The sequence below is a fragment of the Narcine bancroftii genome, chromosome 4 (genome assembly GCF_036971445.1).
Source record: "Narcine bancroftii isolate sNarBan1 chromosome 4, sNarBan1.hap1, whole genome shotgun sequence".
Classification (NCBI taxonomy): domain Eukaryota; kingdom Metazoa; phylum Chordata; class Chondrichthyes; order Torpediniformes; family Narcinidae; genus Narcine; species Narcine bancroftii.
The window spans coordinates 266,446,933-266,471,158 of NC_091472.1; the positions used below are offsets into that span (position 1 = coordinate 266,446,933).

Sequence of the window (24,226 nt, forward strand, 5' to 3'; positions counted from 1 at the left end):
CAAGCTTGTCTAAAGAGGTGGAAAGATGGGATGTCAAATTGCAAACTAAGTCCTGTCACAATCGCCAGCGCAGCACAGTTAGCAGAGCGGTTAACAGAATGCTATTACAGCGCCAATGATCCAGGTTCAATTCTGGTGCTGTCTGTAAGGAGTTGGTACATTCTTCCCATGGTTTCCTCCAGGTGCTCTGGTTTCCTCCCACAGAGGCTGTAGGGTGTTGTAGGTCAATTATTGTATTTGGGGGGCATGGGCTGGAAGGGCCTGTAACTGTATTGTACATCTAAATTTAAATATAAACTTCAAATACCATCAGACATCTCTGAGTTTGCACAAACCTGTAACCTTGTTCCACATCGGGAGACCATATATTTAGCTCATATGTTTAATGTTTATTTTAATCGATCAATAATTTTCATATCTTCCCATTTATATATAATTGAATCTTCAGTTATGTCACAGTTTGATCAGAAAGACTCATTCTCTCTTCTGAAGAAACAGAGGATGAATATGTCTCCTTCAATCTAATTTTCTTTTCTATAACAGGGCAAGTGGAGGAATTCAAAGAAAAGTTTTGTTAACTCCTCTGGACACATCTTTTGACATAGCAGAGGGAAACAAAATGAGTTGTTCATTTTATCAATTGGTGAATGGGCAGAAAATTGGAGAGTTGCATTTCTCGCAAACCTAGCCTTCCTGACAATGATTCCTACTCTCATAAGTTCAAGTGCCAATCTTATATTTCTCCAGAAGAGTTGAAATTGGTAATTCTGATGAAGTGGATGCATGTTCCCGCTTTGAGAAAGTTAAAGTGTTGAATTATTGTTATTTGTTCAAGTCATTAAAATTATTTTGTCATTTTCATCCCATATAATTCTCTGTGCAATGCATTTGTTTCAAGCTGTCCTGGCTTACTCATTCGTTCTTCCATTTTAGAAAAAATACAAAGAGGCTGTTAAGAAGGAACTCCCCCATGCTGCTTACATGAAGCTACCTGAGACTCGTGGAACTTCTCATGTCAAGGAGGTGTCCAAATTGCTCAGTGGGGTAAGTGCTGGCAATTGAAAAGATTTAGGTCAAACTCTGGGGGCCATAACCTTAAGGTGAGAGCAGGAAAGTTTAAAGCAGAAGTATGCGGGGCAAGTTTTTTTTTAAACAGCAAGCAGTACATGGTAGAACAGGCTGCCAGGGTGTGGTGGAAGCAGATACAATAAAGGCACTATTGGAGGAAATGGATCATGTGCAGGCAGATGGGATTAGTGTAGGTAAATGAGAAAAAATATCTGCAGATGGTGGAAAACTGGAGAAACACATAAAATGCTGGAGGAATTCAACATGTCAGGCAGCATCCATGGAAGGCAATAGATAGTCGAGTTAAGTTTGTTATCATCTGATTGTACAAGTACAACCTGATGAAACATTTGCTGGTTCTTGGTCCAAAAGCATGCAAACACATCAGCCATAACATCCATACAGAAAAATGATTGATATGCAGTACATACTGTGCATACATATATAAAAATAAATAAATATTGTTTAATGAATAGAAGAGTTTCAGAAGGTTAGAATGAGCAGCTCATTCAGTCGATCAACATTCTCACTGCCTTTGGGAAGAAGCTGTTTCTCAGCCTGGTGGTTCCTGTATATATTCTGATATTCCTGTATCTCTTTTCTGATGGGAGCAGCTGAAAGATGAGTGTGGGATAATTTAGCAAGCCTTCTTCAGACAACGATTCTGCTAGTTCATGTCATTGGGGTGGGGGGGGGAGTGGTAGTGGAATGGTGGGAGACCCCAGCTGCTCTTATGGTCCTGTGGATTGACCTCAGATCCAATGCTCTACAGCAACCGTATAACACTCTGATCAGTCGACATCGCAAACCATGGTCCTTCAACACTAATGGCAAGAAAGAGGCAGAAGCCCAAATAAAAGGGTTGGTGGGGGGGGGGGGAATGTGGTGAAGAGCACAAGTTGGCAGATGATAGGTTGATACAAGTGGGAGGCAAAAGAAATGGGAACAAAAATGAGAAGGTAACAGAAAAAAGAGGCAGAGGGTTGAGGGAGATGCATCCTGAATGGAAGGGGTGGGGAGCTGGAGAAGGAAAGTATGGACAATGGGGAAAGGAAAGATGAGGAAAAGAGAAGGAGAAATCAGTCAAGAGAGATTACAGAAAGCAAGGGGAACTTTAAATATTATAGACTGCCCAATAGCCTGAGAGAATTGGAGGAGCAGATCTGTAGAGAGATAGCAGACTGATGAAAAAAACAGAAAGTTGTGATAATAGAAGATATTAACTTTCCAAATATTGACTGGGACTCCCATACTGTAAAAGGACTGGATGAGTAGTAGTTTGTGAAATGTGTTCAGGTAAGTTTTATAAATCAATATATAGAAATTCCAATGAGAGAGGATGCAGGACTTGATCTCCTATTGGGAACAAGACAGGTCAGGTATGTGTAGCAAACATTTTGAGTCCAGTGACCATAATGTCATTAGCTTCAATTTAATTATGGAAAAGGTTAAGTCTGTGTCCTCGTGTTTAGATTCAAAATTGGAGGAAGGCCAATTTTGTGGAAATGAGAAAGGATCTAGGTCAGTGGTTTTCAACTTTTTTCTTTCCACTCACATACCACTTTAAGTATTCCCTATGCCATAGAAGCTCTGTGATTAGTAAGGGATTGCTTAAGGTGGTATGTGGGTGGAAAGAAAAAGTTTGAAAACCAGTGTTTTAATGGCAACTAAATGACTCGTTATGTGCACGGTTTCATAACTCCAAAGTAAATGAGCCATTGACAATTTTTTTCAAGCAAAATATTCCAGTAACAGTTGGGTCTACAGCAGTGATTCTCAACCTTCCCTTCCCACTTACATACCACCTTAAGCAATCCCTTACTAATCACAGAGCGCTTATGGCATAGGGATTACTTAAAGTGGTATGTGAGTGGAAAGAAAAATGTTGAGAACCACTGATCTAGGAAGAGTGGATTGGGAGAAATTGTTTTATTGCAAGGGTGTGTTAAGTAAGTGGATGGCCTTCAAAGGTAAATTGTTGAGAGTGCAGAGTTTGCATGTTCCTATTAGGATTAAAGGCAAAGTTAACAGGCTTAGGGAACCTTGATTTTCAAAGGATATTGGCGATCTGGATAAGAGGAGGGAGGTGTATAGCAGGTATAGGCAACAAATAGCTAATGAGATACTTGAAGAGTACAGAAAATGCAAGAAAATACTCAAGAAGGAAATCAGGAAGGCAAAAAGAAGACATGAGCTTGCTTTGGTAGATAATGTGAAGTAAAACTCGAAGGGTTTCTCCAAGTATATAAAAAGGTTATTAAGGGACAAAATTGGTCCCCTTGAGAATCAGAGTGGTCAAAGATCTGTAGAGCCTCATGAATGGGGGAGATCTTAACAGTTTTTTTGCATCAGTATTTATTCATGAAACTGGTATAGTGCCTAAGGAAGGAAGGGAAACAAATAGAAGTGTCTTGGAACATATGGAGATCAAGGAGGACATACTTGCTGCCTTACAGCAAATAAAGGTAGATATATCCCCTGGGCTGGATATGATATTCCCCTCAGACCTTGATGGAGTCTAGTGGAGAAATTGCAGGGACCCTGGCAGATATATTCAAAATATCCTTAACCAAGGGTGAGGAGCCAGAGGATTGGAGGGTAGCTTATATTGTTCCATTGTTTAAAAAAGAGTCCAAAAATAAACCAGGTAATTATAGGCCAGTGGGCCTGATGTCAGTAGTGGGTAAATTATTGGAAGGAGTTCTGAGAGATAAGATATTTGGACAGCCATGGGCTGATTAAGGGCAGTCAGCATGGCTTTGTGCTTGGTAGGTTGTGTTTAATGAATCTTGTAGAGTTTTTTCAAGGAGGTTGCCAAGAAGGCAGATGAAGGAAAGTCTGTAAATGTTATCTACATGGACTTTAGTAAAGCCTTTGAAAAGGTTCCACATGGGAGGATAGTTCAGAAGATTAAGACATTAGGTATCTATGGAGAGGTTGTAAACTAGATTTGAAATTGGCTGTGTGGGAGAAAACAGAGCATGGTAGTGGATACTTACTTCTCAAACTGGAGGCCTGTGACAAGTGATGTGCTGCAGGGACCATTGTTGTTTGTTGTCTATATCAATGATCTGGATGATAATATGATAATATGGTAATTGGATCAGCAAGTTGGCTGATGACACAAAGATAAGGGGAGTTGTGGACAGCGAGTAAGATTTCAAAGCTTGCAGAGGGATCTGGACCAACTGGGAAAAAAGGGCCAAAAAATGGCAATGGAGTTTAATGCATGCAAGTGTGAGTGTTGCATTTTAGAAAAGTTAACCAAGGTAGGTTATGCACAGTAAATGATAGGGCACTGAGAAGTGCGGAGGAGCAAAGAGATCTGGGAATACAGATACATTGTCCTCTGACGGTAGCATCTCAGGTGGACTGGGTTATAATGAAATCTTTTGGCATCTTACCCTTTATAAATCAAAGTATTGAGTATCGGTGTTGGGATGTTATGTTGAAGTTGTTTAAGACATTGGTGAGGCCAAATTTGGATATTGTGTGCAGTTCTGGCCTAACTACAGGAAGAATATCAATAAGATTGAAAGAGTGCAGAGAAGATATACTAGGATGTTGCCGGGTCTTCAAGAGTTGAGTTACAGGGAAAGATTAAACAGGTTGGGACTTTATTCCCTGGAGTGAAGAAGAATGAGGGGAGATTTGATAGAGGTTTACAAGATTATGAGAGGTATAGACAGAGTGGATGTGAGTAGGCTTTTTCCACTTAGATAGGGGGAGATAATTACGTGAGATCATACTTTTAAGGTTTTGGAGGAACATTAGGGAAAAGTTTTTCACTCAGAGAGTGGTGGGAATGTGGAATGAGCTGCCATCTGATGTGGTGAATGCAGGCTCGATCATAAGAATAAATTGGTTAGATACATGGATGGAAGAGGTCTGGAAGATTATGGATTGGGAGCAGTGCAATGGGACTACTGGAATAATGGTCAGCTCAGACTAGAAGGGAGAATGGCCTGTTTTCTGTTCTGTAGTGTTCTTTGGTTCTAAGGATGGATGTCATTGCAGTCTGGTTGGAGACTGCAGTGCTGGAATATATGGTGCGATTCCTCCAATTTGAATGTTGCCTCAACCTTGCAGTACAAAAGGCTATGGACAGATATGTCAGTAGGAGAATAGCAAGTGAAATTGAAATGGGAAATCCTAGTTGTTGCAGCAGATGGAGTGAATTTCTCTTAATTGTTTTGGTTAAAGCCTGATCAATTACTTTAATTGGTACAGTAAAATTCTCATTATCCTGAATTCAAGCAATTGGCAGCCTCAAACAACCAGCAAAAAAATGCAGAAAATAAATAGGTAACAAATATGAAAGATTAAAATTTGCACCCACTAATGGTCAGTTTGCTAATTACACAACATGCAATCTCAAGTAACTGGCAAATTCACTTCTTCGGCATCTACCATCCCCAGATGTGCCGGATACCAGGGGTTTAACTGTATCATGTTTGGCACCAACATTGGGAGCCAAAGGGCCTGTTCCTGTGCTGTACTGTTCCATGGATTAGGTTTAATTAACCTATCAGTAATTTGTGGCCATGCTTGATTATATATTAGTTTCTGTGTCATTCATCTAAGAAAAAAAATTGGAGACATCACTGACTGTTCCATGCTCAACTGTGGCATAGAAATAGTCAACATGTTTCCTTCCCAACCTCATATCATTATGTCCTTGCAATAAGAAAATAAGAGGTGAGGATCTGGGGATCATGGCCATTGTTCTGAGATTAAGTCTGGTTATGACTTTTTCTCTCGATTCTCTTGCATAGTGAGTAAGTGTTCAACAGATGTGTGTCTTCAATGGGCCCCAAAACTCCTCAATGCCTCCTTCAGCATGTTTACACATAACCAGTTCAAGGTTAATCCTTTGACTCCATAAATCTCCAATTTCTAAAAAGTTATGTTTCCCCACTTCTCACCAAGGCCTAAAGCTAACTACAGCTTTTAGTCTTAACATGAGCATCACAGCATACATTACCTGGACTCATTCACTTCAGTTTTCATTCTGCTTTGATGGATGCAGAACTTTACAAAATTAATTTTGCTTATTGGAAAGGATTTCCATAAAAAATGTGTTTGCTACTGTTACGAGCCCAGAGAACCCCAAAACCCAGCAGCAATTGATATTCATCAAGACAAATGGTTACTTAAACAAAAGTTGCTTTTAATTATATTTAAACATGAAAACAGAATCACACTTTATCTTTAGTAACCTAACTTAACCCCCTTCTAATTCTAAGCGCACGTGTATGTAATGTATGTGTGTAAGTTTCGATAAGTTCTTTGATTCACAGTCCAATATCACTTCTCATTCCTCCAAGTTCACTGGTTGCAGGCAATTCTTACACTGTGCACAGAATTTAGCATTCATAAAGTTCACCAGGCTGGTGTGATTCCAGGATTTCCACAGCTGATGTACTTCCATCAGTCACTTCAGTGTCTTGCTGATGAAACTTGCCCCTTCAGGGTTCTCCAGATGATAACCTCTTTCTTTCAGATCACCACAGAGTTCTTTTTTGTTTCTCTTTTTCCAAGTGAAACATTAGACAGCCAGACCTCTCGTCGTGCACGAACCACAGGCTTTGACCAGGCCATCTTCCAAATGGGCTTTCCATGTGCTTGCCAGCTTGTCCTGTTCCAGTCCCAGCTGCTTCTGCTGGCTGTAACACTGTACAAGTGATATCTCTCTCTCTCTCTCTCTCTGAGAGAAAGACTGTATGACTCTGTCTGCTTGCAAAATCACGTCCCTCTTAGAACAATAAGTTCTCTTCCAGGCAATCTACGGCTCCAACAAGATCTTTCATCTGTTACCTTTTGTAAACAACAATCCATTAGTGAAGTCTCTTGAGCACTCTTGCAAAAGCTGTGGAGCCGATATAACTTGCATGGGGCAGAGTTCATGTATTATAAATAAAATCTGTTTTAAAGTGTTTGTATGTTACCTACTCTAACAAATCTTTCCCAATTTATCTCCCAAAAACATATCTATATATTCTATCACAATACTTCTTGCCTACAGTAGCCATGTTTTACATATTTGCATAGAATTATGGAACCATAGAACATTGCAACACAGAAATAGGCCCTTCAGCTCATCTACTCAATGCTAAACTATTATTCCCATTAGTCTGCACTCAGACCTAGCCCTGCATTCCCCTCCCATCCATGTACCTATCCATATTCTTCTTAAATGTTGAAATTTGGCCCAAATTTACCACTTCCACTGGCAGCTCTTTCCACATTCTCATGACTCTTCATGTTAAAAAGTTTATATTAATGTTCTGTGTAAACATTTCCCCTTTCACCCTTAATCTATGTTCTCTAGTTTTTGTCTCATGTAATCTCATTTAAAAATAAAAAACCTGCTTGCATTTACTCTATCTATACCCTTTGTACAGTTTTTATAATTGCCCTTTGCATTCTTATATTGAGGCATCAAGTGAACTTTATTGTAACAGGAGCACCTGCATTACATTCTCTTACACACTGAGTAAAAGAGAGTTCACTGGGAGTAGCATTGTTTAGTAGCCTTCCTCCATTGTTCGGAAGCCTTCCTCCATGTGTTCTTTGTGTGGATCACAGCTCACTCGACTGCATCCTGCACCACCTACACCGGGGCCTTGGAAAGTGCAAATCAACAACACTGGGATGTGGATGATTCCATCTGATGTGGAACAGATGTCAGAGTTTTCAGCAAGTTAATGGCCTTTCAGCAGATTTTGATGTAGGTATTGGTGCAAGTCCCATGGAGCTCAGAGCCCTTTGATAGCAAATTGTTGGGGATGAACAAGGTGGCACCTTCCCCTCACTCTTCACATCTTGCATGGCATGGGGGTGTCCATCAGGAGATCAACCATCATCTGATCTCAATTACAATTTCAAATTGAACCAAAATTCTGAAGATGCTGGAAGGACCTTCTTCATCATTATCCAGATTGTATATAGTGCTACTGGGCAGTTCTGATGATGTGACTTTTCATCAAATGATGATGAAGATTTGAAAATGCCCGACTGAATCCACTCTCTCCTCTCCAGCCAGAAATCTGACCATATTCAATGCTATTTATTTGTTGGTCCACTTTGTTTCCTTTTAAGGAGTGTGGAATCTGAGATGCCACCTTGACAGGTGTTTGCTGTCTCGTTTGATAGGATGTCTTGGAAGTAATTGGATTGGTTGCTCAGATGCAGGGCTTCTTGTCTTTCAACTTGGTGCAGCTATGGAGGAGCAAATAGAAGCACCCTGCAGAATTGGGTTCAAATAATGGATGATTTATTAAAACTGAGCGCATCAGGAGGCCAGTCAAGGCCAACTTCTGATCGTGATTTTGCTGCAGGTTTTATACTCTCATTGGACGTGGTTACAGAAATGTTAATAACTTAGTTTTGATTACAGAATGGGAGTTACAAAGATCTAGTTACTAGCAAGATAAATGTTGATTACAGAATAGGATGTTTAATTATCCATGTTTAACAATGGGTCTGTTTCTATTACAACAATGAGTGCATGTTATGATTGTAACTTAACAATTTCTTATAACAGCAAAGGATACCCTCTATAACACAATTAATAATGTTCCTGAAACTTGGCTCTCGTCACAGCTATATTCCGTGACTCTACTCTTGGTCCTGTTTCTGGTACCACATTAGCGGAATCACCATCCCTCTTCACAAACTACAGACCTCACTATTCTTCCCCTACAACAGGGGTGTCAAACTCAAATTCACGGAGGGCCAAAATTAAAAACTTGGACTAAGTCAAGGGCCGAAGTAAATATTTATTGAAAATTTTCAACAACATCTGCATGTTTTCTCTTCTTTCAACATATGTAATATTAAACTTTTTCTTATTAAAATAAATGTTTAATAATAGTTTTGGATAAACTCTTTCCAGAATTAACAAATGAGAAATAAAATATTCGATAAATAATATTTTTCTATAGAGGATTTGTCAAATGTTGCTAGTGTGCTGTCGAATAGTAAAATCTGAGGGCTATTGAGAATGTGGGAGAATAACATGATTCCTGAAACAATCAAATGGGTGACTGATTGTGGGCATGAACTCTAGCAGGGTTATTTGCCATGCCCTTTTTCCATTGGTACAGATGTCCTTTGATTTACACACTTTTAAAGTTTTATGCCTAATGAGCTTGTATCCAGGTGCAGGACCATTTTTAACCAGGAATATATTTATCACTGTGACATGAAATTATTGGAAGATCGTTTTCTCCTGAGATTAAAGTTCATAATACTTACTCAGGCCTGTGTGCGGGAGGGTGGAGTTTGCGGGCGATCGGGTTGGACAACGACAGTGCAGGGGCATCGGCTCTCGCTGCAGGGCGGCATCTTGGCGGATCAGCGGCCCCGTCACCGTGAGTTGCGGATCGGCCTGCGGCAGGGAGGGGAAGTGGGCAACGGTCCTGGCAAGGTCAGGCCCGAGGCCTCCGGTTCCGGGCGCTAGGAAGCGGCCTTGGCTTCCCCTGACACCGGCCAGGCCCCAAAACCAGAGTCCACGGTGAGACCCTGCAACGTAAACAGAGGAGGTGGGGGCGATTAGCAGGCTGACGCCAATGCATTCTAGGATTTGTTGTATTACTGTGCATGCGCTATACTGGCGCGGCGGCCAGCGGGCCACCTCTAATACATTTTTGAAATGATCTTGCGGGCCAAATATAATTATATTGCGGGCCAAATTTGGCCCGCGGGCCAGAGTTTGACATGTGTGCCCTACAACAAGCTGAAGTAAAATTGAGGGTATTATGTACGACTTATAATTTTCCTGTAACTCAGCATAACTTTCTCATGCACAAGAATCAATGATGGGCAAAGCAGACAAACCAAGTAACAATTTTCTTAACATTCTTGAACTTTAATATTGTTCCATTTCTCATGGAAGTTTGAATTTGAAATAAAAGGCATGATAAGATGCAAGGAACCATAATTTGAAAGTTAACACTGATCTGTTTGACCACAGAAACTGTACAAAGAGAAATTTGAGAAAGAAAAAGGCAAGTCCTCCTATTCCATTATGTTGGAGCCTCCTGAAGTGAAACACGCGATGAATGTAGCCAAGACTCAGAGCAATGTAAGCAATCAAATCCTTATTCATAATCTGTTTCAAAGTTTAAAGTTCAAATGTATTGTCAGATTACATATATGACATAAAATACAATCCTGAGATTATTTTTCCAACAGCCAGGAAGAATTTCTACTTATGCTGTAAACTGTACTCAAAAAAAAATATAGATAAACTATATTAAAGAGAGAAATGTCAATAAAGATAAAATATAAACAAACTGTGCAAGTACAGAAAAAATATTCCGAAATAAATAATGTGCAAAGTACGAGTCTTTCAATGAGTCTCTGATTGAATGTTGTTTAGGAGTCTGATCGTGGAGGGGAAGCAACTTGTCCTGAACCTAGTGGTACGAGCTTTGTGGCACCTGTACCTATTTCCTGACGGCAGTAGCGAGAACAGAGCATGTCCTGGCTTGCATTGATCCTTGATGATTGCTGCTGCTCTCCGATGGCAGCATTCCCCCTGGATGCCCTCGATGGTTGGGACAGTTTGGCCTGTGATCCACTACCTCTTCAGGACTTTCAGCTCAGAGTTGTTAGTACCCCCATACCATCCATGATCAGCTGGTCAGCACAATTTTCACTACGCATCCTTAGAATTTTGCCAAGGCTTCTTTGTAGTTACAAACAAGGGTGAAGGTATGACATCCATTTTCATGGGCTAAGGACAACATTTTTTGGTTAATGTCATGGATGAACTTGTCTTGGATCAGTTGGTTGCCTTCAGATGACATACTATTAACTTTTGTCTCAGCATAGGCAGGATTGGGCCAGCATTAAGAGAAGAAAGACTCAGTTAATAACATTCGCTGAGCCTTATTTTGCCACAGATGTGTGATAAAATAATTTAGCAGCGACACTTCCCACTGGAAATCCAGACCCACTGGACTATATTCAGCATCGGGCAATATCGAAAACTGATCAAATATTGAGATAATATTTCATTTCAATCAATGAAAAGTCACAAATGTAGAACATAATACATGCCATCAGCCAATTTCGTGTCTGTCAACATGATTTGGTGTCCATTTCCTAATAGAGTTCTATTTACTTTCCCTGTCCTCTGCCTTTGAAGTATTGAAATATCATAAACCCAAAGAGGCTGATGTGTATTTTTCTCTCCATGGACACAAGGCAAATGTTTTCAGACAGGAAGAGTGAGCAGTTTGTACAGAAATGATTTATCGTACAGAAATGATTTATCAAGCAGCAATCTCAGAATGTTCTCTGGCGGAAATGAAAATATATTCTCCATATTTCAGGTACAATACAAGAAAGATGCGAAATCCCAACTAGCTTACTCTTCTGTGGCAGATCGGCCAGATATTCTTAAAGCTACTGAAGCTGCCAAGTTGATAAGTGATGTAAGTATGTTTCACATTTTTATGCAATACTCTATAAATCATTGCCTAGATTCTAGTACAGGCCAGTATATAAGTTCTCTGTGTTCCAACAGATTGGATACAGAACAAAAGCACGTGAGGAGGCAAGTCGTGGGATAATCAGCCTTGGACGCCCAGATATTGAACTTGCCAAAGAAGTGAGCAAGATTACCAGCCAGGTAAAATTGTGAACACGACACTGAGATTTTATTAACTGGACAAGTTTATGAGGAGTGTGATTACAGATAAGGTTAAACAAATCAGCTTCAATGACCATGTCAGATCATCTCAAGCCAGAAAGTTGTGGTTTGAAAGTTGTGTTCATCTATTTCAAATTGTATCCTAACAAGACAAACTAAAGAAGCATGAAAACCAAGTCAAGAAAATGAAAAGAGTGCAATTTGGCTAGAGTGACAAAGAAAAATCACAAATCATGAGTATTAACTTTCTGGAATTCATATATATTTTTCTCTGCATGCTTCTATTTTAACTTGAAATCTGTAACTTATTTTCTTGAACCAATCTTTTCACTTCTTCCCTGATAATATTTATTAGTGTAGGACATTTGCCATCAATCTGTACATTTTCTGGGAGATCCTGGATTTCATTTTCCAAGAATGTAGCCAGATGCACAGTAACACTAAACTTGTTCTGCTATTTGGCAATCAATAAGCATCGTAGACTGGGTTAGCAAAGACATAGATGATGGTTGATTTAATAGAGGCTTTTAAATTAGCAAATGGTTTTAATAGAATTAAAGTGTGTATTCAGAAGAGCAAAATGCAACATCAACAGAGAGCAGGGAATTCAAAAAAGACTCATAGAATAATGAACTCGCGACCACAACAACTAGTGAAGCAGATTCAACATTGTCATTCAAAAGCATCTGGACAAGAATGTAATTTGCAGAGCTCATGGGAGTGAGTGAGTAAATGGGATGAGCTAGATCTTGCATGGAGCCAGGAGCTACATGGCAGAGTGCAGATGTTAGAATGTGAGGCAAACTGAAATCTGGTGGAAGAACTCAGTGGGTCAAGCAGCTTCAGTGGGAGACAAAAAATGGTTGACATTTTCAGTCAAAACCATTAATTGAGAGGTTCTCAATAAAGAGTCTTAGCTTCAAACATCAAACATTTCTTTTTATCCTACCAATGCTTCTTAACCCAATTGTAATGATAGTGATCAGGTTTGCATGGACACTAGCAAGACCTTGATTTTAGTTACTGTTTGATTGGACTTGGCTGCCAGCAGGGAGCTGACATACAGAGCAGGAGACACCACATGTTGGATGTGTAATGGAGGCTTGCAGCCTCTTACCCTACCTCATGGTGCTGTTTACAACAACTTTAAAGTGAAGAAATTTTTCCTTCATCCATGTGTTGTCTAAGAACTCACACATATGAATACAAGATGAAACATGGTGTCAGAAGTGGGATGAAGGAAATACTTTAAAAGGGAAAATTTCAAAATGAAAATGGAAGAAAAATAATGGAACAGTTCGAGGCATACTGCATACCTAATCATAATGTGACATTTGAGAGCCACAGATTTTTCACATGCGTACAGAAAATGGAAGAAATTAGTGATCAGTATGTGACTGAATTGAGAAACAGAAGCAAAATGTGTGAATTTGGTGGACTGACCAATTCGTTGATAAAAGACACCCTTGTGTGTGGTATTCCAGATAATAGTCTAAGGGACAGACTGCTAAGAGAGTAAAATCTAGAACTGGAAAAAGCTATAGCACTCTGTAGGGCTAAAGAAACTGTAAAATTGCAGGCAAAAGAGCTGTTCAGTGAAACTAGCTGCATCGTGGATGCAGTGAACAAGAACAGACATAAACAGTTTAAGAAAAAGTGCGCCATAGTTGAAAGAGAGGAGTGGCCAGCAAACAAAAATGAAAGGGACAATCAAAAGCCATGTCATTGATGCGGTACACAACACCTACCAAAAAAGTCTCCAGAATATGGTAAAACATACAATATGTGCCACAAAAGCAAACATTATGCCCATTGCTGTAGGAACCAAATGCAACAAAGCAAGGTTCATGCAGTAGATGAAAGGGAGATAGAGGAATTCTATGTAGATGTTGTGACTGAAAACAAGAAAGAAAACAGACTGGATGTTGAGATTAAAAGCAAATGAAATATATATTTCAGTTAAATTGGATACTGGAGAACAAATTAATGTAATATCAGAGACTGATTTTAAGAAGATTAGACCAAATATGTGTGGAACAAAAGTGAAGGTGACAAGATATTCAGGAACCGATATACCAATGCAAGGAGAATGCATGGTCAAAGTAAAAGACAAGGACAGAGAGCATATGCTAGCATTCATCATGGTACCAAAGGATGCACAGGCCATTCTAAGTTCAACAGCCTGTGAGAAACTGAACCTGGTAAAAAGAATCCTCTTTGTGGAAAGCGAAGGAGAGACAGTCTATGATGAACTCATGAAACAGTACAATGACCTATTTCAGAGTATAGACTGCCTTCTAGGAGAACACACTATCAGAGTGGATTAATGTGTGCCACTGATAATACATCCATGCAGCAAAGTTCAATTTGCACTTCAAAAGCAACTAAAGGCAGAGTTGGACAAGATGCAAAGCTTGAACGTGATTCCGAAGATAGATGAGCCAAATAAGTGGGTGAGTTCACTTGTCACTGTGGACAAAAAGAATGGAAAGCTTAGAATTTGCTTGGATCTAAGAGATCTAAACAGAGCGATTTAAAAAAAGAACACTTTAAGCTTCCAAACTGTGAAGAATACATGTCACTGTTTGCAAATGCAAAGTTTTCTAGCAAGTTAGATGCATCATTAGGATTTTGGCAGTTAAAATTGGATGAAGCAAGTTCAAGACTGTGCACATTCAAAAGTCCATTTGGCAGATACAGATTCCTAAGGTTACCATTCGGAATTGCCTCAGCTCCTGAAGTGTATCACAGAACTATCCATAAGGTCTATGAGCACCTGGATGGAGTTGATACCTCAATGGATGACATAATAGCATGGGGAACTATGAGAATGGAGCATGATCAGAGACTAAGGAAAGTCTTGGATGCAACAAGGAAAGCAAACCTAAAAATGAATAGAGAGAAATGCCAGCTCGGGGTGACAGAACTAACATTTGTAGGAGATATTATTGGCATTGAGGGCATCAGACCAGATCCCAGAAAGGTGTCCGCCATTGGGAACATGCCAAAGCCACAATGCAAAAAGGACATGCAGAGGTTTAATGGAATGGTCAACTATATGGGTAAATTCATATCCAACCTCTCAGAAAAGATGGCTCCATTGAGAAGACTAACAGAAAAGAACATTGAATGGGAGTGGAATCATGAGCATGGAAAGTCATGGAGGGAACTAAAGAAACTGCTCACAGAGGTACCAGTTCTGAAGTTTTACAACGCAGCGAGACCCATCAAAATATCGTCAGACGCATCACATAGTGCGCTTGATGCTGTTCTGCAAAAAATATGATGACTGACAACCAATTGCATATGCATTACACTCAATGACAGACACGGAGACACTATCTGCTCAAATTGAAAAGGAGCTGCTCAGCATCACATACGCCTCTGAAAGATTTAATCAGTTTGCATCAGGACAAGCAATCAGTGTAGAGACTGACCATAAGCCCTTGATTGCATTGTTCCAAAAACCATTAAATGAATGTCCACTGAGAATACAAAGAATGATGATTAGGCTGCGACAATATACACTGAATGTGGCGTACACTCTGGGTAATCTAATGTACACAGCAGACATGTTGTCTAGAGCTGTTGGCACCAGAGAGCCCGCAAACACCAAAATGGATGAAGATGTGAATGCCTTCGTGGACATGATCACAAGTGAACTGCCCATATTAGATGCAAAAATGGAGCTCATAAAGTCAGAGACAAACAAATATGAAACACTGAGACAACTGAGAAAAAAAAAACATCTTGTATGGATGGCCCAACATGAAGCAGGACTGCTCACCTGTCATTCCAGAGTACTGGAACTGCAGGGTGGAACTATCAGTGGTTGAAGACATCATCTACAAAGGAAGCAAAATCCTTATCCCAAAGAGTCTGAGAAAAGAGATGCTAAAAAGGATCCACGGAGAACATCTCACAATTGAAAAGCATAAGAAAAGAGCACGAGAGGTGATGTACTGGCCAAGAATCAACAATGATATAACAAATGAAGTGTTAAACTGTACAATATGCCATAAATATCAAGCAAGCAATCCTGCAGAACCACTTAAGCCACACCCAGCACCATACAGTCCTTACCAGAAGGTAGGCGCTGACCTATTTGAATGTGAAGGGAAAGACTATCTTGTAGTCACAGACTATTACTCCCTGTATCCAGAGGTTTGTAAACTGAACACCACCACTGCAGATGCTGTAATAACAGGTATGAAAGCCATTTTCTCCAGACATGGCATGGCAAGCGAGGTCTTCGCAGACAATGGAACCCAGTTTTGCAATTTAAAGTTCCGACAGTTTGCCAAAGAGTGGGACTTTGTACACACCACATCACGTCCTCATTTTCCACAATCCAAGGGTCTAGTGGAAAAATCAGTGCAGACAGTGAAAAGACTGATGAACAAGGCAAAAGACAGTGGAACAGACTTCTACCAGAGCATGCTAGTATACCACACAATGCTCTTGAGTGTGTTATGTCACCAGTACAACTTCTTATGTGATGTAGGCCAAGATCAAACCTGCCCATTCAGGAGAACCTCCTAAAAACAAAAGAGTGGGAGAAAGTGAGGAAGTTCAAAGAACAACAGAAAGCAAAGCAAAAGTATTACTTTGACAAAAAACCTACCAGAACTCGACATGGGTGACCAACTAAGGCTAAAAGACAAAACAAACTTATGGACTTAGAAGTGAAGTCCAGCCAAGATCATACACCATTAAGACAGATGAAGTTGCTGTTCTGCGAAGAAATTGTCAAGATCTTCAAATGGTTCCAACCACAGTCAATGGAAAGATGGATACTGTTGAACAACCTGAATACACATCTGAGAAAATATCATCTGAGCGAACAACTCAGATTCAAGGACAATCAATCAGGAGATGGTCAAGACATGTGAATCCTCTTAAGAGTCTCACTGAGCATATTTAAAGACTCCTTTTATAGAATGAAGTAGTGCTATCTTATTCCCTCTTCAAGTTTTAGTTTATGTAAATGTGAACCCACAAAACAAGTTTACAAAATGTTAACAATGTTGATAATAATGAAAATGTAAGTTCCTGATGTTAAAATTTAAATTGCAGAGTTAAACAAAGAAAACATGTTAGTTAAAAGTAAGTACTTTTGCTTTAAGAAAGGGAGATGTAATGATAGTGATCATGTTTGCACAGCCACTAGCAAGGCCTTGATTATAGTTACTGTTAGATTAGACTTGGTTGTCAACAGGGGGCAGACACACAGAGCAGGAGACACAGCATGTTGGATTTGTAATGGAGGCTTGCATCATGGCCTACCTCGTGGTGCTGTTTACAACAAGTTTAAAGTAAAGAACCTTTTCCTTCATCCATGTGCTGTCTAAGAACTCACACATATGAATACAAGATGAAAAACAACCGAGTTTCTCCAGCAGATGGTGTTTAGTTATATGGAGCCAGTATGGATTCAGTGAGATGAATGGTTTTCTTCCATTTGATTTAAGTGGAATTCTACTCATCTTAAACTTCAGGATTTCAAGTTGAAGTATGAACTGATGTGTCAAGCAAAAACAAAATACACTAAGCAAAATCATTTTTGCCTGCAGCTGCAGTTTTGCATTATGGAATACATTTAAGAAGGGTGATAGGTAATTAAGAGCAATGTACAACACCACCTTTTGAAATGTGCAATGAAAATAAAAGGTTTGTGGAGCTATGGGAATAAAGTGCAAGAATATTCAATTGAAATTGAATTTCTCTTTCAAAGGTGTTATGCATAACTAACAAAGTGAACAGCCTCCCATGCTGTGAACCACTTCAAACCAAACTGCTGCATTATTGCTTCGCGTATTCTGTTTGTTAGATTCATGAGGATATTTTGCCGTTGCTTCTGACTTTTTAAATCTCACGATGCTGCACTGTCCAGCGTCACAGTACTTTGGAATGAAGTTGCTGCAACCATTAAGCAAAGACTTCAATCTCTGCAACTGTAAGGAAACAAACATTGTATCTGTAAAGCATCTAAGAATGCTAACACTCATTACATTGAACACAGAAATGCCCTTGAGCAGTGTTGGTGGTAGTTCAGTTTGCAATATTGCATTTCAATCCATTTTAGTTCAGAGGTCGATTCTGAGTGAAATAAACAGGAAGGTGCAATATAAAAAGTAATAATCTGTGTTTATTCCTGTGGTCGAACTGGCCTGTATGTACACTGTTTCCCATTTATCATTTACTGACTTGGTGCAAATGGCTGCTCTCAATTTAATACTTTGCAACAAGGCTATTTCATGCTGGCAATTGTATTTGGGCTGCCCCTGAATAAATATTGAATGTTGTTCTGATAATGCCCATCTTGCTGAACTTCATAGGTGGAATATACCAAACAGAAGCTCAGAGGCCATGGAGCTGCTTCATATGACACTCCCACGATGAGGATTGCAAAGAAAGCAAATATACTCACAAGTGATGTAAGACAAAGTTTAGAATCAAAAGTCCCTGTATAGCAGATCTGTGGTTTGTATTGTACCCTGTGACTTAATAAGCTTTTTCTTTGAATTGTCCTTCCAATAAGTTTTTACAGTCCAAGGCTATTGACATATTTGTCAAGAAGGTAGCTTAGTTGAATACTCAATGGAAATAATTGAGGGAAGAACAAGCAAGGACCCATCTTTTTGTGTTCACTCATTTTATGCAGCTTAACTTACTTTGTATAATTCAACAGACACCATATCAGATGGTCATTTTGGTCCAATATCCAAGAAAAAGGGAAAACTTTTTTTCTTTCTTGAGCTTTGGTCTGTGAATACATACTGTACTTCAATATAGTCATGAGGGATCATCTATCAGGCAAGAATATTTTCCTCTTTCTTAAAGAACTCTGAAAATGTCAGAGCCCCTCTCTTTATGTCTCTATGGCAAGCAACAATCGGTAAACGTTCTGATATGTTAATCCATTTCTGACCTCATTTTCTTTTTTTTTTTCCCTTTTAACATTTTGGCTTGGTTTTCCTTATTCTTATTCTTGAATTTGTAAATTCTGTATGTGATTCTGTTCAGTGAAAGAATTTCTGAAATATCTCTTTTTTGACTTTTTAACCTTTACATTGGATCATTGTCTGACCCAGTGCTGGGATATGCAGAGTAAAGGATACATGTTTTATTTCCAAAGTGAACTGTTTTGAATTAGCTTTTCTCCCTTCTCTTGAAATGTTCACACTTACTTTTTTTGGAATTGAGGCTTTTTGAAGATGTTTGCTGTGTACATTTTGTGCCTTGTAATCAGGACTGAAATGCTAAACAATCTCTTTTCTGTTCATGATATTTAATCTCTTCACATATTAAGAAAGTAGAGGTAAATATGAACAACTTGAAAAGGCTCAAGTTAAAATTCCAGCATCAAGATTTGTGCCAAGCTCCTTGCAAGGTTCTGGGGAGACTTCTATATCTATATCTTCTATAGCTTGTTTTTTGACTGAACATGGCACTTTGAATTCCTATAAATATTTCATCCTTCACTTCTATTTGCATTTGTTTATCTCATCTGTTGTTTACTAGATTCTGAATGGACTTCTCTTTGAAATTTATTACTAATGGAATCTGTACATGTCTTCCACTTTCCAAACCTTTATCAGTCTGAAACTGTTCAACCATGGATTCGTTCAGTATACTTTTTTATTGTCTTGAATTGGACAGATTGATAATTCCATAGTGGGAATGCCATGTTGACATTGATTTTTTATTCCTGTGTAGATTAAATACAAAGAAAAGTTTGATAAGGAGATGAAGGGAAAGAGACCCAAGTTTGATTTGAAAGAGAGTTCGGGGTACCAGTCAATGAAAGATGCAACCATATTTGCCAGTGAAGTGAGTATCGAGAAACTTCTCTTTCTGGAGTCAAATTATGTTTTGTGGATTGGTTGAAGATTCAGTCATGTCCTGGAATCAAAAATGTTGCCATTTCAAAGGAATCATTGAATAAGAAATAACCAGCTGAATTCTCAAGATTAAAAATGCTATGAATTCAAACACATCACTGTTTAGTTTAAAACACACATGGATGGGGGGGAGACGAGGAAAATCAACCAGCTGAGAATATGGTTGAATATTCATATTTTCTGGTGATGTAGATGGAAACCATTCATCTATTGGGACTATGCCAGTTCTCAGAACAATCTCATCAATCCCATTCCATAAGGTAGAGCTGCTGAAATAAATGCTGTCCACACCAAGCAAGTAAACCAGTAACTGCTGTTTATTCAAACCACGCGCGTTCCTTTTTAGGGAAGTTGACAGGCTCACAGGAGTGATGTCATAATGCTGCTATGAGGCCTGGCCGTTCCCTTGGCAATGCGCTTCTGCAGCCTGGAACTTCTGCGCAGTGGGGAGGAAGCCCCTGTGCCTTGCCACGCTGACTGTTTGCTATGGCGATTTGGCCCATCATATGCGGGGTTGATTTGGTCCACTACACCACCCCCCCCCCTCCAAAAATCACAGTCTCTTTAGGTGAGGTTTAGGAGATTGTCTTTGGGCGGGTGCCCCTGGCACCATAATGTAGGGGCAGGGAAGGCTCTGAGCAGTCCAAGTGGGTTTCTTGAGGTGGTCAACTGTAAACATGTCGTGCCAGCCTCCAATGTCTAGACTATATACAACCCCCTCCCTTCTCAGTACCTTGAAAGGCCCTTCATAAGGCCACTGCAGGGAGGTAACTGGTTTTTTCCAATCTTACAAAGACAGTCGCAGCTTTGAGTTCTTGTGGGACCTGGCTGGTTGGCATCCCGTGGGTGGTGGTAGGATGAGGATGTGGGTAGGTGGTGTGGTTCCTTAGCCACTGTAGGACATCCAGGGCATTCGGTGGTGGTTCTGTAGAGCCGAAATGGATGTCGCCTGGGGTGGAGAGCGGTATGTCATAGACCATTTCCACCGATGAGGTGGGGAGGCCCTCTTTAGGTGCTTTGCAGATGCTCATCCGGATCCATGGGAGTTCATCCATCAAGTTTGGCCCATGCAGCCATGATTTGATGGCTGCTTTTAGATGGCAGTGAAAGTGCTCTTTCAGCCCATTGGTTTGGGGGTGGTAGGTGGTTGTGTGGTGTAGCTGGCTGCCGCAGAATTTGGCCATGGTCACTCAGAGGGAAGAGGTAAACTGGGCTCCTCAGTCCAAAGTTGCATGGGAAGGGACAGCAAAAAGGGCGACCCACTGTGAGGTAATGGCCCTCGGACAAGTCTCCGTGTCGCAGGCCAGCATGGCCACCACCTCTGGCCAGCATGTAAAGCAGTCGACCACAGTGAAAAGTTATCTCATCTCCTGGCTGATGGGAAGGGGCCCTACAATGTCCACATGCACATGATTGAAAATGGACTTTGGCTCGCTGGCATTGTACACAGGTTTTTGCCCAAAGTGAAACTGCGCTGAAGCCCATGCTATATGAACCAGTCCGAAATGAGGTGGACTATTAACCAGATGGAAGGATGAGAGAGTCCATGCACTTGATTGAATACCCGCCGTCTCCAAGTCACGGGCAAGATTGGCCTGGGGTGGCCTGTAGACATATTGCACAGAACTCCTCAGTTTTTAGGCTGGTGATGGCGGTGCGGTATGTCTGTGTGTCGGCATCTTCAGCCTGGTCTCTGGTGCACTGAGCTGTGTCGATGTCACCTGTCACCTTGGAGATCTTTGGCCTGGACAGTACATCAGCTACCATGTTGGACTTCCCCGCTAAGTGGTGGATGTCCGTTGTATATTCAGAGATGTATGAAAGATGCCGTTGTTGCCTTGCTGACCAGGGGTCCGAGACTTTGCCCAGCACCTTCACCAGTGGATTGTGGTCCATGTAGACCGTGAACACTCAACCTTCAAGGATATACCGGAAATGGCGATTGGCCAGGTATATTGCTAGCAGTTTGCAATCAAAAATGTTGTACTTCAGCCCAGGTGGTTGGAGGTGTTTGCTGAAGAAAGCAAGTGGCCAGAACTGTTGATCCACCTACTGTTTCAGCACTGCGCCCTCTGCCTGTCGTTTTCGATGGATAAGTCTGGATCCGGTAAGTCTGTGCCAGGAATTTGGTTTTGGAGAGTGTTGTTTTGGTCACTGCATTGTGACAGGGCTACTGTGATGGCTGCCATGGGGCCACACGAGGTGGCCGAGGTTTGTGCTGTTGCTCCCACTGCGCAAATGGGCTGTGCGTGGATGGAGTTGGTTTGCGGAGTGCAGAAGAACCGGCCTGCTTCACTCGCCACGAGGTATGGTTCAGCAAAGTCCATGTTGGAGATGGCGACAGCAACGTGGACTGGCAACTTGAAAAGGAACAGTGCCTCAAACAGGAAACACTGTCCATCTGCAAGGGCCGCTACATCCCGCATCAGCTCTGAGGGGTCGTGATCACCTCGGCCCTGTGTGTTAAGCAGGTGAATGGCCCGTTCATGCTGGCTAAGTTCAAATGTTTTGAGCTAAATCTGTTTGAACATCATGTACTTGCCATCCATGGGTGGGTTGTTGACAAACGGCTGACTTTCACTCCTGTGGCAGGGTTCGGGGCACTGACCATGTGCCAGAATTTTGTGTCCTCGGCTGTTATTTCTTGCAGGTGAACTGTGATTCTTCAAGTTGCATCCAGCTGCATGGCTGGTTTGTCCAGAATGGCGGCAAGTGGACACTCACGGCATAAACTGCCACGGGAGATCTGTTGTTCGCAGCCGCTTGGGCTGTGGATTAGTCAGCAGGATTCATTTTGCTGCATCTTGTGGGTTCTAAAAATGTTAAAACCTGTTCGGGGTCACCATTGTAGCACTGCCAAAGGAAGAGCTGCTGAAATAAATACTGTCCACACCAACCAGTAACTGTTGTTTATTCAAACCACAAACGTTCCTTTTTAGGGGAGGTGACAGGCTCATGGGAGTGATGTCCGTTGGGCCCAGAGGACCCCAAAACCCAGCAGCAAGAGAAATACACGAAGACAAATGGTTATTTAAACAAAAGTTGCTTTTAATTGTCTTTAAATATGAAAACAGGATTAAACTCTAACTTATTACGATTAACCCCCTTCTAATTCTAAGCGCACGTGTATGTAATATGTGTGTGTGTAAATTCAGAAAAGTTCTTTGATTCACAGTCCAATCTCACTTCTCACTCCTCCAAGTTCACTGGTATCAGGCAATTTTTATACTGTGCACAGAATTTAACATTTATGAATTTCACCTGGCTTTGGTGCTTGAAAGGTAAATGGTTACTGGTCAGGAAGGTTCTTGTCATTTTTCAGAGAGAGATTTGTTGCTCTTTGGACACAAACTGATTCCTACCGATCAGCCACTCCAGTGTCTTGCTGAAGAAACTTGCCCCATCGGGGTTTTCCAAATGATAACCTCTTTCTTTCAGGTCACCACAGAGTTCCTTTTCTGTTTCCCTTATCTCAGGCGAAACTACACAGCCAGCCATCTCCTCTTGTATGGACCACAAGGGCTTTGACCAGGCTGAACTAAGAACTCACAACCAGTCTTCAAAATGGGGTTTTTCCACAAGCGCGCCAGCTTGTCATGTTCCAGTTCCAGCTGTTGCTGTAGAACTGTAGAACTGAATTTGTTCATCTGTTGCTTTCTAAAACAATAATCCATTACTCCACAGCATGTCCAATTAACACTTACTTGTGAAGTCTTATAGCAAAGCAGTTTCCATTGTCTTTATGAAGGCACTGGGAGCCTGGACTGTCTGGCTTGAGCAGAGCTCTGTCATTTTAAATGAGATCTGTGTTGTGCGGGTTGACCCAGCCCACTACACCATCATATATATCTTTGAACCCTATTGCAATTCACTCCCCCCCCATCCCTAATTATCCTGCCATCCTTCTCGGGGGGAGGGGGTTGGTGTAGTGGGAAGGAAGCTAATATACCATAACCAATTTAACCTATCCGTGCAATCAGGATGTTGGACAAACCTGGAGCACCAGGAAAAAAGCACATACATTCACACTGAAAACACACACAGGAGGCCAGGATTGAAATTAAACAAGAAAATCTGCAGATGCTGGGATTGAGTGCAATGTTTAAAAAGTGCTGGAGAAACTCAGCAGATCATGAAGCGTCTATAGGAAGTGAAAGGCAATTAATGTTTCACGACAAAGGACCCCAGCCCAGAACATCAATTAATATTTACTTCCTATGCATGCTCCACTATCACATGGGCTGTGAAATTTTGTGGCTTATGAACAGACTTCTAGTAGATCTGTGCTGATGGTCACACTGATCCAAGATTACAACAGGATCTGGAGGGGAAAATGGCCCAAATGAAGCTGTTTGGTTGGTCCTCCCAGAGTAGGACCAACCAAACAGCTTCATTTGAGGCTGCAAGTGTATTCACAAGTCAACCCTTGGATATTCCAGGTTCTAGAGATACAGACTGCCAAGCGAAATGGGCGTGGGAACATTTAGCTTTGTGAATTCTGAACCAAAGCCAGAATGAATGGCTGGATGGTCTAAACTTTCTCAGTGGTGGCAAAGATTATTAAAATTGACCAAATGAGTGAAGTGGCATA

The 24,226-nt window shown here is 40.8% G+C and overlaps 1 protein-coding gene across 19 annotated transcripts in view; it reads left to right on the forward strand.

Annotated features, from left to right (window-relative positions):
- The window catches only part of neb (nebulin), a 324,022-nt gene that overhangs the window by 249,748 nt on the left and 50,048 nt on the right, over positions 1-24,226 (forward strand). For all 19 annotated transcript variants that reach the window (XM_069934922.1, XM_069934926.1, XM_069934925.1 and 16 more), the window contains 6 exons: positions 934-1,044; positions 10,046-10,156; positions 11,412-11,513; positions 11,606-11,710; positions 18,070-18,168; positions 19,451-19,564. In XM_069934922.1, coding sequence (XP_069791023.1) covers positions 934-1,044; positions 10,046-10,156; positions 11,412-11,513; positions 11,606-11,710; positions 18,070-18,168; positions 19,451-19,564 — 642 coding nt within the window. The remainder of the gene's footprint in view (positions 1-933; positions 1,045-10,045; positions 10,157-11,411; positions 11,514-11,605; positions 11,711-18,069; positions 18,169-19,450; positions 19,565-24,226) is intronic.